This window comes from Neoarius graeffei, chromosome 15, assembly GCF_027579695.1.
Source record: "Neoarius graeffei isolate fNeoGra1 chromosome 15, fNeoGra1.pri, whole genome shotgun sequence".
Lineage (NCBI taxonomy): Eukaryota > Metazoa > Chordata > Actinopteri > Siluriformes > Ariidae > Neoarius > Neoarius graeffei.
In genome coordinates, this window is record NC_083583.1 from 16004637 (window position 1) to 16019675 (window position 15039).

Here is a 15039-nt window from a genome sequence, read left to right on the forward strand (position 1 = left end):
GTCACTCAAATGCATGGCTTCCTGCTGAGAAGTAACCGTGAACAGGGGGTCTGAAATGGGTGAACAGTCCTGTGACTTGCTCAAGGGCAGAACAGGCACTGAATATAAACTTTTTGAGAAAGCACCCAGTCACCCTCCACCCCGCCCCCACCACCACCAGTTTTCTCCCTAATTTAGATATGGCCAATTCCCACCCGCCAGACAGGTCCCGCCTATCGCATAGCAGTTACCAGCCAGGGAGGGCGAAGGTCATGACACGCTTCCTCCAAGACACATGACGCCACCCGACCACACATTTTCGAATGGTAGGAGAGCAGCGTAACGCACTCGGACAAAAGCGCTATCTGTCCACTTGCGTATGCATGAGCTCCCAGATGTCCCTGATTGGCTAGCTTTGCTGTAATTGACAGGGGAGAGGGAGTATACCACGCCCCACTCCCTTCCTCAGAATAAAAACATTATACAATTCTATAAAGTGTTACTAAATGTGTCAGAGTTGTACCATGGGTTACTTCCTTCCAACATCTTACATGAGCGAGAGAGTCTGAGAATAAAGCTGGCATCTCTTTCTAGCTCCATAAATTAGATCCACATCTCAAGGGCACAGTATCCTCGTGCGACTTAATCATCAGTGCATGAAAGCACATTCCTGTGAGCAGTCCCAGTGTCCTCCAGAGCAAGTGAACGGTCTTTTCATATGAAAAGTCGAACCTTCCCCAGGAGAAAGGGAACGCTTTAGGAAACCGCTGAACAAGACATGGCGGAAATGCGTTTATTCTTTTCGTCTGCTTAGCTCTGGATGGCTCCAAGCGCTGCCTTGAGCTGTGTTTCCAAAAAAGATCTCAGCCATGGAATGAACTGGAATTGACGTCACCGGTAAGAAAGGTGAACGCTCAGACTTCTCAACCAGGCAAACTCATTTTCTCCCCCCTTCGCCCCCAACCCCGGCTCTCTCACACTGAGGCAGTGGTACGTTTGGAGAGATGGAGCGCGGGATGAAAGGAAGCAAAGTTGATATTTTTAGCTGTAACACGGTTTCTAACAATAACCCTATATTCAAACCATAAGAATTTTTTCCCCTTGTGTCAGTCCGTTTGCTCTGTGTTGGTTTCTGTCTGCCATAGCGTTACTTGTAGCACTAGGCTAGTGTACTAGCAATGATATCCATTCACTCTAGCTCCACATGTTCAAAATGACCCATAAATCAGACATTGAAAATAAAAGATCTCAGCCGTGGAACACTTGATAGTAATGCTTGTGTATAGAATGCAGTTGTGCAGAGTGTCACTGCCTATAGAAGATTTTCACTGACGTCATGGATTTTTGTTTTTCATGTAGCATCTGCCATATTGCCAGGCAAACAAAGAAACATGTCCACGACAGTTAATGAAAATCAGGACGACTGCAGTCAGGACAATCTCTGAAAGGATTAAAAAAGTGAGATTATCCCAGCAGATCACGTTACATCCTAAAGCTGAAACATGCAGGCAACGCAGATTCATATAATTTACCCACAAATGTATTTATTTATTATTTACTGTGCACACTGCTCTCTCTCTCGCTGTGTGTTTACTGCTTCAGATGGATTAAATGCAGAGGAGGAATTTCATTGTGCTTGTGTGACAAAAATAAAGGCTGCTTCTTCTTAATTTACCCACAAATGTATTTCTTCCACTTGAAAAGCATACAGCAAACCAGCTACCGGATTTGGGACACTACGACATCCTGAACTATTCAGTATCTGGGATTTCTAAATACGCTGGAGATGCGAAAGGCTTACAAAAATACAGATGTTTACTGATATTTCGAGGCAGGTTTCATGCATAACTTACTATGACAAAGGTAAGCTCAAACATGGACTTCTAATTGTAATAAACAAGCCAGGGCCTAGATCTAGCATATTTTATGGTGTTTAGCCAAGTACATAACAAACGTGCTGCTCATCAAGCCAAGCATTAGGTCTAATAAAGTATATCGTGTCCAAAGCCCACATCCAGATCTTCATTTTAAAGCGAGACGGCCTTTCAATTTCATGAAATCAGTGAAATGTAGTTCCCTATGAAATTTGGTCATTGTGAAATATGTTTATTTCTGTAATATCTCACAAAAACATCTCGGGCCATTCTGTGGCTGGGAAGTTATTTAATTTGAGGGGATTCCTGAGGAAATAATGTGCATGAAATCGCTCGCTTCGTGCAGTCAAGCAGACAGAGGAAGTCCGTGTGCGCATGCGCAGGTTTACCTTTGAGCGTGCACTGACAGTTCCATCATTCTGTCGCTAAACGAACAGCTGATCACACCGAGGTGCTCGCTGACCGCCGATATTTATTAGTTTGGTCCTGCATTTCATTTCCTTCGTATATAACATAACGTCTTTTCTTCTCGGTTTCTGTTACTGTAGTCGGTCTTTCACATTTCATTCGCACACTCACGTCCTCCATTTTTCTCTCCTGTTTCAAATTTGTATCCCACAATGTCCTGCGCGAACGGGGAAAGCCCACCACGTGATGCATGACGTAGTATCTTGAATTGGGTCATGGTGAAGCAGGAAACAAAATAGCGGTGAATTTAGGGCCACGTGGCTCTAAACTCATTAATTGTTCTATTTAAAAAAAAAAAAAAAACGAATAAAATTGGAAGTCTGTGATTCGAATTCCGTAGCTTTCGGTCCACGAAACAAAAAGAATTGGGCGTCGGGGAAAATTCTTTTTATGACCTACACTTAAAATCTGACAGTCAGTGTACCTTTAACGTTGCGCAGAGCTTTCACACTAACCTGATTATAAAATGTTCTTCACACACGGGAATATTTTTATCATCCAGTCTTCCCCATTCACCACAGCTCGCCATTCTTCTCATCTTTCCGGGTTCAGCGGTGAAAAGTGCAACCAGGTTTATCTCCACGTCTGTTATTCCATCCAAAAGCACTACAGGTCTCTGGCATTTGTTCTTTCAGATGGAGCTTCTGCAAGTTTATCTGTAGACGTTTACTGAGTTTGGCTTACAGTCACTCGTGTACGGTACACTTGTGCCGATCGTTGGCAAACACAAAGCTCACCTGGCAACATGGCTGCGCAAACAAATCCGCAGTTGTGATGACATCCCGTGAAAGTCCTCAAGAGCATCAGAGTGAGCCTAAAATAATGTCTGCAGGTTTTCTGCTGGCTGCCTGATAAAGATAAACACTTAAATGTACTGAAATAGAACCACAAAAATAATGGCACTGTTTTATTTCGGATAAATCGCACACTTTCACTCCTGTTTCAGCAAAACAAGCATCACTGACTGGCTTCAGAATTGTCAGTAGGAACAAATGTGTGGAATCCAAAACAAAACAGATGTTTCACTGTCCAGGCAGGGCCGTAACCAGGATTTTTCAAATACCGAGGTCAAACATTGCGATACATCTTATTTGCCAAAAAAAAAAGTCCTAATATGGTGACTTTTCATACGTTTTGGAAACGAGTCAAAATCACAAGCCCAACAAGGAGATGAACATGTAGGTGAACATGTTTATTTTAACAATTTCAAAACTGCACGATCACAAAAGTATTTTGTGTGTGTGAGTGAGTGAGAGAGAGAGTGTGTGAGTGAGTGAGTTAGTGTGAGTGTCTGCTCTTCCCTTCTCTTCCTCTACTGGCTCAGTTCTTCCCTTCTCTTCCTCTCCTGGCTCTCTCTCTTCAACTCGCTGATCCTCACCCTCTCCAGCGTCCTCTATTTGATTTTAAAATGTTATTATTATTATTATTATTATTATCATCATCATTATTACTACTATTATTATTATTGGTGATCGGAGGAGGAGCTGTGAACGTGGCTGGGCTGTTCATTAGGGCTGTAACGATACACCCAACTCACGATTCGATTCGTATCGCGATTTTTGACCCACGATTCGATACGCCCACGATTTTTTTAAAAATGTTTTTTTAAAGTAGTAAATTTGACTTAACATTTACTTACTTACATTAACTATTTAATAACAAATAATTCAGACCACTGCAGAGAATGAGTAATATGTATGCAAAAATGAACAAATGTATATCCAAAGATTGTTTTATTTCTCAAAATAATACTGTTGAGCCGGAAGCTCTGTTTTTTCGGTTCTGAAAAAGTCATTTTTCCAAATCGTGTAAATCCGTTAAGATTTTTTTTTGGGGGGGGGGGGGGGGTAGAGGGGTGGCTCTCTCACTGTCTCACTCTCATAGGGCCAATGATTTTCTGTGATCGCGGAAAACAGATGGAAATTACGGAATTTTTATGGTGAAACGTTGCTCGCGTGTCAAAATGTAACTGCCGCAGAAGGCTTCCGCCCAAGCAGACATGCCTTCAGTGTTGCCAGATATTGCTAACGTTTTCCACCCCAAAATATGTTCAAAACCAGCCAAAAAGCACCTAAACCCGCCCAATCTGGCAACACTGCATGCCTTTCCGGTCAAGTGATTGTGATTGGCTTGTGGCACACCTAGCCAGCCAATGAGCTGCTTGTTTACAGATTCGCTCCCCGCGTCGCAACCAGAATGGCGACCGCTTAAAAGAAATGAATGCTCTGCCAGTGGCGAGTGTGGACGTTGCGTGACTCGCAGAAGATTGTCGCAGGTCGGCGAAAAAACGACTTACTAATAGATATAAAAAAATAAAAGTAATTTAAGTAAGTTTAAAATGTAATTTAAATAAAAAATAAAGTATTCATAAATTGAAGTTTGGAAGCACCTCTGTTTTTGGGCTGAGGAGAAGTCTGAAAGGGTGTACCGCGATTCTGCCTTCTTGTATCGCGATATGGATCGTGGCTCTGCGTATCGCGATTTCGATACGCATATCGTTACAGCCCTACTGTTCATGATTGACAGAAAGCAGTCAGAGGTGGTACATCATGTTGTAAATAAAATGTGAACATAATAAGTTTGCTACCCGTTTTCATTTCCGTTCGAAAATACAACCAATGATCAAAACAATAGTGTCTTGGGTTCACGTTAGCCTATAGTCTGGTAAGTTAGCAAAATAGCTCAAGTCTCGTCAGCACCCAATAACTTCATAAACAACAGGTCCCGACTGTCCAGCCTTTTCTGATCTGAAACGCACCAAATCAAATCGAGAGAGAGAATAAAAGAGTTTGTGCCGCCTGGAAAACGAAAATCCTATCTAGCTAAGTGGCTTCGACTGTTGTTGCTTGAAATGCTAATTAAAATTGCACTGTTAATGATCATAAGCATTCCGGCACATAACTGTCAGTCACTGGCAAAATTAACTCCCCTTCTTCCCTCTTTCTTTTTCTCTCACTTGTTGACTTTCCAGAGCTGAGTTTGGTTTGTTTTAGTGTAGTAGACTTCATCTTATGTCAATTTTCAGATTCCACGACTAATTGACAAACTGCCTGGCTGCGGAGTCGGACCTTGATGAGACTTCTCAGCTCTTGTGTATCCCGCGGTGCTGAGCTGACTATCGCGAGGCTGCCTAATATGAAATGTTTCCAATGTCGGATATTTCAGCTTCATTTAAAAATGATTGTGTGGACTTTATTTTTAGACAAACAAATGAGAACAGGGGGATACAAGCTGAATTTAGAATTTTCCACCGATCAAAGTCAGAACGATTTTCATCATATATTAATTTCACATTTCTGAGTGAAAAAAAAAAATACCGTGGGAAAAAAATGCCGAGGACATGACCTCGGTGTCCTCAATGGTAGTTACGGCCCTGTGTCCAGGGTGAAAAAAAAAAAAATCACATCCCACAGTCCCTCACTGCCCCCGGTAGTCGCCAAGCAGTTTTAATGTCTCATTTGCATCAAGTTCAGCTTTGCTCATGTGCATTACAAAATGCATCCCACGCACTTTGCATCACTAATGGTGTCCGTGTGCTGTTAGCAGAAAACACCAGCTCTCATTGAAAAATAATCACATCTGGCTGCTTTAAGTTGCATCACTGCTGGTACGAGGCTCTTTTTATCTGACTCATTACTTATAAGGCTTGTAATACTCGAGTCTGACTCGTGCCCTGATTTTAAGGACTCGTGACTTGACTTTGACTTCAGCACTGATGACTCGGACTCGTAAATTGGAGACGAGGACACGGAGTTTTTCTTTTTTTTTTGTAACATGCCATACTAATTTGGCGTAAGATATTTATATGTACGTTAATTTTATACTAATTTCGTGCACATTCACCTGTTGAGGAACAAACTAACGTTAATGGCGCTAAAATGCCTGGAGAGAAGCCGCTAGGATTGTCCGTTTTATTTATACAGACTTCTCGTGCAGTGGGAAAAAATGCCCTGCTACGTGTTCCATATGCAGAAGAACTATCGAGGGGACAACCTCGAACTTCAATCGGTATTTGGCGAGACTCCACCCAGAGAAGGAAGTGACATGCTATGTTCATTACTCTGTTGATAGTGGGCGGGGCTTGCTTGCTGAGTGATGAACTAGCTAGTGTTAACACACTCTCATGTTATTTGCCCTGTTGATAGTGGGCGGGGCTTGCTGAACGATGAACGAGCTTTTTATCTGTAGCCTGATAACTAAAACGGGGCAGTCGAGCAGGAACGTTAGTCCAACACAGTAGCAGAGACGCTTTCACATAAAGCCAGCAACAGCCACCGTTAAATGGTGCGGGTGGAGTCTTGTTCTTGGACTCGACTCGAAATTTTCTTTAATGACTCGGACTTGAGGGTGGCATGGTGGTGTAGTGGTTAGCGCTGTCACCTCACAGCAAGAAGGTCTGGGTTCGACCCTGTAGCCGGCGAGGGCCTTTCTGTGCGGAGTTTGCATGTTCTCCCCGTGTCCGCGTGGGTTTCCTCCGGGTGCTCCGGTTTCCCCCACAGTCCAAAGACATGCAGGTTAGGTTAACTGGTGACTCTAAATTGAGCGTAGGTGTGAATGTGAGTGTGAATGGTTGTCTGTGTCTATGTGTCAGCCCTGTGATGACCTGGCGACTTGTCCAGGGTGTACCCCGCCTTTCGCCCGTAGTCAGCTGGGATAGGCTCCAGCTTGCCTGCGACCCTGTAGAACAGGATAAAGCGGCTAGAGATAATGAAATGAGATGAGACTCGGACTTGAACACTGGGGACTCGAAACTGGACTCGGACTTGAGGTTTAGCGACTCGACTACAACACTGATGTAAACATCTAGATATTCTAATATGTGACTTGGCGGAGGTCCTCCTAGTTTGCACTGTTCCAGGATTGGGTCCTTGAAGGAAAAAAAAAAGTGGGGGGTGGTTTCTAACAGAATGCACACTTGGATATTGACTTAGGAAGGGTTTTAAAATCTTTCCAGGGGAACCAGTGATGCCAATCTGTCTACCAACAGGAACGTCATTATGAGTTGGTGTTTGGCCTTGATTTCAGAAGAAATGTGCTCTCAGGGTCCTGATTCCAGGTTGCTCTTTGGGCTGGAGTCAAAGCAGCCAAACATCACTCAAATACATGGTTTCCTGCTGAAAAGTAACCGTGAACAGGGGGTCTGTAATGGGTGAACAGTCCTGTGACTTGCTCAAGGGCAGAACAGGCACTGAATATAAACTTGCTGAGGAAGCACCCAGTTACCATCATGTTGCCAGCACACTAGAGCTTTTATTACTAAATTCATTGTTTGTCCACCTCTGTTCCAAACCACCTATGCGTTTTTCTACAAACGATGTCATCGTTATTTAAAATCGAGCTCCGGGTTTTTCCTGGATTTTAAATCGTCGCATCTTATCATTTTATTTGCACTTTTTTCCCCTTTACAGCTTTCCGCCCATTAAACAGTAATGATGGCGCACGCATTAAAAGTTTGCCTGTTGTCTGAACCGTTAATGGACTCGAAGGGGAGAAAGTGCTTACAACTCATATCTTGTTCCATGAATAAATATTTGCATTTGTTTCGGAGGAATTCCTTTGGGCTTTCAGGAGCCTTTTACAACTTAGTGCAGTTAACACAGAAGAATAAAGCAGCTTTCGGTTTTTTCAAACACCTGCATCGTTTCTGCCAATGACTTTAACCCAGAGGGATGCATACGGAAGGAGGGGAAATGATTGGATTTGCAGTAGAGGTAAGGTTGAGACAATGTTCAGTTTGCTCCGATATCTGCTTCGTTGCTTGTTGGTAATATTTGGGCCACTTTTTTGCTGCCGGTCTGCATAAATGAGCTGAGAAACCAGCTACGCGGTTATGCCATGGGGCTGAGGGATGTTGAGTCTCGAGCAGGCAGATGGTCTTCCACTTTGGCTGGTGGCTAGTATGGAGTTTTACGTGCCACGCCGCCAGCCTCCCCAGGAGCCCCAGAGCTGCTAAAGATGCTAATGATTAACCGTGCAGTTCTGCTGATGGCCTGCAGGAGGGAGGGAGGAATTTCCCTTTCCCCTCCACGGGCCGGGCTTTACCATCTGTCCGCTTTCCTTCTTGCTATCCTGCCACTTCTCTTCCCAGGGCTCATATGTGGCACCGTTTTCCACCCTGTCCTCACAATGACCCGTTTATCTTTAACACTCGGAGTCTGCGAACCATTTTTTCGAGCACAATACCTTTTATGTGGAAGCACTCCAAGGGAACTACAGTATGTACTGAACATTTCACATCAACTGGCTGTTGATGCTTTGTGTCAGCACATAACGGCATCCATCTTAGCAGCCATAATTTGATCCAGATGTGTTTATGCTGGAACTGCTTCTCCTTCACGGCAATATTTTAGGTTAACGTTCACCACAGAGTACCATTATCTTCTCAAGCACCAGAGTAGCGCGGCCAACAAAAGCAGCTGTTTTAGAGATCTGCAGTGTTGTCGCACAAGTAATCAGAAGTGTAAGTGTCAGCAGACGGCACAGATAGAAGTGTGTATAGCTCCTGCTCAGTGCACGCACCACAATTACTGCCTCCACCTTCGCGAAACATCCCACACAGTCCATTATGGGCCAATTTGGAAGCGTGAGGGAGGAGAAATGGGCTTGCCCATGACAGTAACGGCCCTCTTTTACCATCCGCCGCTTTAATACCCTTTATTTTTTTTTTACTATTGTGCAATACTGAATATGAGGACACAATGGGAGGGACTTTATTTATTTATTTATTTATTTACTTACTTACGTAACGTTGCATGTAAAGGTTCCACTTAACTGTAAAACCAACGGGGGAAAAAAATCCTGCCTGATTTGCAGTAACGCCTGATTTTCTTTGTACTGGTACGTAAATGACGATCACTTGTAAATTACCAAGCGCGTTTGACCGAACTGACAAGCAAACAACTTCTTAAATCGAGTGTGTGTTAAAACTTCCAGTAATGCAGCTCAGCCAACGCAGCACGTCGGCAACCACAAACACGCACCAGCTCTTTCTCCTTTTAGAGCACGCCATTTCTTTTGTCTTAACTGAACGGCTAGCTTTATTTCTGGATTTGTTTTGGACCGCTGCTTTCTTCCAGATTCTTCATGAGTTTCACAAAATCTCATTCTCATCTCATTATCTGTAGCCACTTTATCCTTCTACAGGGTCGCAGGCAAGCTGGAGCCTATCCCAGCTGACTACGGGCGAAAGGCGGGGTACACCCTGGACAAGTCGCCAGGTCATCACAGGAGTTTCACAATATGTTCATTAAATTTGCTTGCAATTTGAAATAAACTGATCAATTGAGAGATTTAAACTCAACATAATCCATGTGTGTGTTTATATATCTATCTATATACAAGGGTAAGTCAAAAAGTTCTAAGAGCGATGTTGTAATTTCAAAAGGAATTCAAAAAAGGAATACAAAGAAGGAATTCTCCGATGGAAACGTCGCTTACAGAAGTGTTTTTAGAGTTAAATGGAGGATATGTAGAGAAATAGCTTTATTTTAATAAATAAAGATTTTTTTCATTTGTCTTAGAACTTTTTGACTTCCCTTCATGTATATTAGTGGTGAACTGTTGCAAAGGAGAACTGAAGGCAAATCGTTTACCAAATTCTATTTATCTCATTTTATTAAATATCGGAATGCACTTTTGATCGCTATTGTGTCGCTGCTATAGCAAGTTATGAGTGTTTGAAATACGCTCTGTAATATATCAGTCCGTATGTCAAAGCAATGGCCGTAAACGAGATTCGTTGAGACCTGTGCGAGACATCGTAGGACGGAAGTAAAACGTAGAGCGGAAATCAAAGTGACCATCCCTGTGTCTGAAATCGCTCACTCATCCAACGTCATTAAAAGACGCACGCGCCCTCTTTCGAATGCTGATGTAATCAAGCTGGAAGTTTTGTTTGTTTGGATAGCAATCAGGAAAGTTTGAAAAAAGTAGGCAGTAATCATCATTTAAACTCGTTTTTGTGCAATATTTCGTTTGGAAAACAGTTTTCAAAATGGCGGCACTGACACCTGGCTGACACTTCATGTTTCGAAGTCTCGTAAAGATCGCACAGATAAGCGATGCCTGCCGTGGACCAAACGAACTAAATTCAACATGGCTACAAACCGAATAGGCCGATCAGTATAATATTTAATTGCCAATGTGAGTCACGATATAAGGTTACTAAAACCGAAAACGTAATTGAATAACACGTTAATTAAGAAATAAAGCAAGTTTAAAAATGACTTCAGTTCTCCTTTAAAGCTGGGACTTGAGTTCAGCCAAAACTTAGCCAGGCACCAAAACAGCAACAGGGCAAAGGATTTTGTAAGGGATTAGCGGCAGGCTGCCAGGTCGCTCTGTCGTGTGAAGCTGTCGATGTTGATTTTAAAAGTAACTCAGTAAATTACACAGGGAAATTAATATTTAAGTCTGAGTGAAAAATACTGTAGCGAGCGTGCAGCGTGGAAGAAGAGTCTGGAGACGGAAATCTTAGTTTCTCAGTCGCTAGCCTGTACTATTTGCTCTCGATAACACTGGCTTGACCGCTTTATTAGCATTCGCTAACACTACTGATGGACGCTACACCAGCTGGAAGGCGACTTCACTGCTGCACTGACTGCACCAAGTCGCAGTTAAGCTCGCGTTGGCTTTCGAGAAGGCTGAGGGCGATAAATTTTTGTTTCCTCCCACTATAAATCAAAATCTGATTTGGTTAATTTATCGGTCACTTCCTACATAAACATACACTGCCATGGCCTTCTGTCCCAGCAACGAAGTCCTAACCAACGAGTGAGCAGCTCTAAACTCTTCTCAGGCTAGAGACGACAAACAAAACAATCTCATTGGAGAACTCGATTTTAATGTTTTCAGGACAGTAACCCTTTCATTTCTGAAGCAGATTTGATAGAAAATGAGTCCGAATTAGAAGAGAATAATTATAATGAAAGAATGAACGAAATTAAATATAGCATATTTGAAATGCTGATATGTTTGGGCTTCTCTGAAGGTCTAGAAGATCCAGACTAGAGGTCTGCGCTGGACAGAATTTTCAGTTCCGCTCCCGCCCGCTCCTGCGTTGTGCAGTCCCGCTCCCGCAAAGAATTATGATTTTCAGTCCCGCTCCCGCCCGCGCCTGCCATATTTTGTCCCGCTCCCGCCCGCAAATCCTGCATGATGCAGACCTTCGCGTTATTTCTCACAAAAGTTCTAGTCATTGGCTTGGGGAATTAAACATGCTGAGCTTAGCTGAGCTCTCCACTGACCGATCCTACACCTAGCGCACGTAGCGAGGGTGCGCGTTGCCAGGCGGCATGCGCAGCTAAGGCTTTACAGAGATAGTCTGCTCTTCTGCCATGATCGGAGATCTCAAACACGGAAGAGCGGAAAGGAATCGGAAATGTACGTGAGATTAGACCACATCTGCAAATTTAGGCATCTGAAAATGTTTTTATTAATGCCAAATAAAATATCCAGCACAAATTATATATGATAGACATAAATTAATAATTTATAAATTTTATTTCAAACACGTTTTTAGTTAGCGGTACTGCAGCTTATCACCTCTCCCGCCCGTGCCCGCATTGTGCAGTCCCCCTCCCGCCTGCGCCCGCAACGAGCTTTCAAAATTTGTCCCGCGCCGCACTGCTTTGCGTCGGGTCCCGCGGGACTCCCGCAGGAGTGCAGGGCTCTAATCCAGACGGTTCCCCTTGATGAGATTTTTATAGATACAAAGCAGCTTTTCTTGCATATGACCATTTTTCCGAACTAACTGGATTTTCATGAATACCATGAATTTCCTATGCGGTTGATTTTACGAATAAATTAGTTCATATCCAGCTTGATAAACGAGGCCGGATGTGATTGTGATTGGAGGGAATCATGGGAAGCCTCATTATCGGAGTGTGCAGAAGGTTACTGGAGTTTCAGGATCCTTTCCAAGTTTAAATGGCAGCAGTACCAACTCTAGAGCCAGTCATGGTCAGGAAGTCTCTTCATAGCTTTGCCTCTGAATGAAACGAGTGGATGAGATACTTTGCACTTCTCTTCAGGATTCAGCTTATTATTTGGGACATTTAATAAAAACAACCTTAAAAAGCTCTCATTATTTCAGTCTTCAGTCCCGTCCTGGTTAGTGCAGATAATTCCAGTTATTTATTTAAACAATTTCTTGATGGCTCTCGGGGCTGAGATTTTTGAATAATTTATGAGGACCGAGTAATTGCTTGTCCTTTGACTTCTGCATTAACGTTGCAAATAACTTTCATTTCAACAAAGAGACAAATATTCAAATGAGGATTGATGTCCAATTTAGGTTTTATGAAATGACTTGCAAAAGGATTATCCTTTTCGTACTTGATCATTTGCATACTCGGGATCTTTCACAGTAAAATATTCTCACTTTTTTTTTAACTTATGCATTTTTTTTTGTTCTTTACTTTCCTGTTTTTCTTTGTTTTTTTTCTGACACATTTCCTTTCCTATTCTGCCGTAAAATTGAGATTTGTTAATAAACACATGGAGAATATATATATATATATATATATATATATATATATATATATATATATATATGGTATAAATATTTAACGAAACTGAGACGAGTTGCGTAGCGCCGAGTTGGCTATAACCCATGTACGACAAGATTGAGTGGAATAACCGTTTTATTCTATCCACATTCACCGGATTTTGAGAAACAGAGCATTTTTATTTTTTGCAAATTCGATACATTAAAAACTTTTTCCAAAATGTCTGACAAAATCATTTCTGCTTAGAAAGCAAAAAACGGCGAAATAACAGTCACAGTTTGTGAAAAATGCTATAATAATAATTCTTGAAAAATAAAAAAAGATACATTCTTACCGTCAAATACTTTTATTCCATATTTTGTTGCTTTTTAAAAAAAAATTTGCGTTTTTTTTTTCTTTCGGGTTTTTTGTCGGTTGGCAAACCAACTTAAAGGTGCATTACTGCCACCAGCTGGGCTGGAGCATGGAACAGGAGATATTGGGGGAGGAAACTATATTCTTTTAGCTATTTCTGTTTCTTTTAAATACTTGAAACAATTTTTGGGGTTTTGTTTTCGAGTAGGTTTTATTTCACCCTCGGTTGGTTCAGCAACATGTGCCACCATTTTGTTTTTCTCTACTCACGGTATATGATCTGATAGCCTAGTAGTAGCATAGCCAATCAGAGCGCACAATTGCTCATATCCAGTGAATGTGGATAGAAATGTATATAAAATTCTCACATAATATTCATAAAGACATAATATTCACGATGACCCGAAAATGATCCGATTCCTGAAATACAAATCAACAAAAGTTATTCTGCAGAGCTCTTTGAAACACAAAGGCCTTAATGTGTCTCCCACTCTTTTACAGGCTCTGCCAAAAGGCACTTCAGTCCTTTCTGGTTCTCTGTAGAACCCTCGGATACGTTGGCGGTGAGGGGAACCCCTGCGTTACTCAACTGCACCATCTACAGCGAGCTCCCTGCCAAGGTGCACTGGAAGAAAGATGGCGTTTTGCTCAACCTGGACGATCGCAGGCAGGTCCTGCCCGACGGCTCGCTGCTCATCAGCTCCGTCATGCACTCCAAACACAACAAACCCGACGAGGGCGTCTACCAGTGCGTGGCCACCATCGAGAACCTGGGAACGATCAGCAGCCGCACCGCGAGACTCAACGTAGCAGGTAAGGAGATGATCTGTTGTCGTTCTGTTGTGTGTTTTGTATGTTTGCGTTCCTCTTTCAGCCTCATCGCTGTGCCAATCAAGTGAGCATTTGCATTCGTATTGAGTCCAAATTCTTGAACAGAAAAAAAAAACGATCGATTTATCTGCTTTCCTTTTTCTCCAGCTCATCAATGCCATCACTGTTTGGTGTAGGTTGCAGTTCAATAAGGCACGACGCCATGTTCTCTCTCATGTAGCTCCATTGTAAATGTTGTCAGAGGGGGGGTTTATTCGGCTGCCTTTATTATGGCCATCGAGGCAGGATGAAAGTGACCTTGTTTGGTTTCCGAGAGCCAGGCAGCAGGGATTGAGGTGTTTGACTTGGGTTTTGGCCTGAAATTCAATTAGTCTTCCTCCAAAAGCCCTTCTACATTCTTCGCAGGCCAAGCAGCCCCTCTCCAGCACCTCGCTCAAAACCTCTGGAGTTCTTGTCCCAGGGTTTTCTGGAACAAACGATGGTCGCGGGAAGTTGTGCCATAATACAGTTCTTGTGGTTGATCAGTGTTGAGTGTGAACAAACACGACATTTCTCCAAACTTGGTAGAAATTCCGGTATAATATTTGTCTTGGCCCGTTCACTGATGCATCCTGTGAAGTGCACTACAGTTTACACACAGCCAGTAACGGAATGATGTGATTTTTTTTTTTTCCAATTCATTTGTTTTTGCGATGCAATAAGCCAATTGAGACCAAGAAATGAGATGATGGATCAGAATTTCAGCTTTCGTTTCTAGCCTTGTGGTCAAGACCACTTAAACCGAGACCAAGTCATGCCCAAGACCAGAGTGCATCGAGATCATTATGTTACATTACAGGCATTTGGGAAGATGTTGTTATCCAGAGTGACGTACAACATACCCAGCACAGCCTGGGAGCAGTTGGGGGTTAGGTGCCTTGCTCATTCCATTCCTGCTGGTCCAGGGAATCAAACCGGTGACCTTTGCGTCCTGAAAGCTCCTTCCCCTAGAGACCGAGACAAGACCAAGACTTTGAGGGGTTGAG

The 15039-nt window shown here is 42.8% G+C and overlaps 1 protein-coding gene across 7 annotated transcripts in view; it reads left to right on the plus strand.

Moving 5' to 3' along the window:
* Nucleotides 1–15039, plus strand: part of neo1a (neogenin 1a) — a 444233-nt gene that overhangs the window by 149650 nt on the left and 279544 nt on the right. For all 7 annotated transcript variants that reach the window (XM_060940914.1, XM_060940915.1, XM_060940916.1 and 4 more), the window contains exon 2: nucleotides 13685–13996. In XM_060940914.1, the coding sequence (XP_060796897.1) occupies nucleotides 13685–13996 (312 nt within the window). The remainder of the gene's footprint in view (nucleotides 1–13684; nucleotides 13997–15039) is intronic.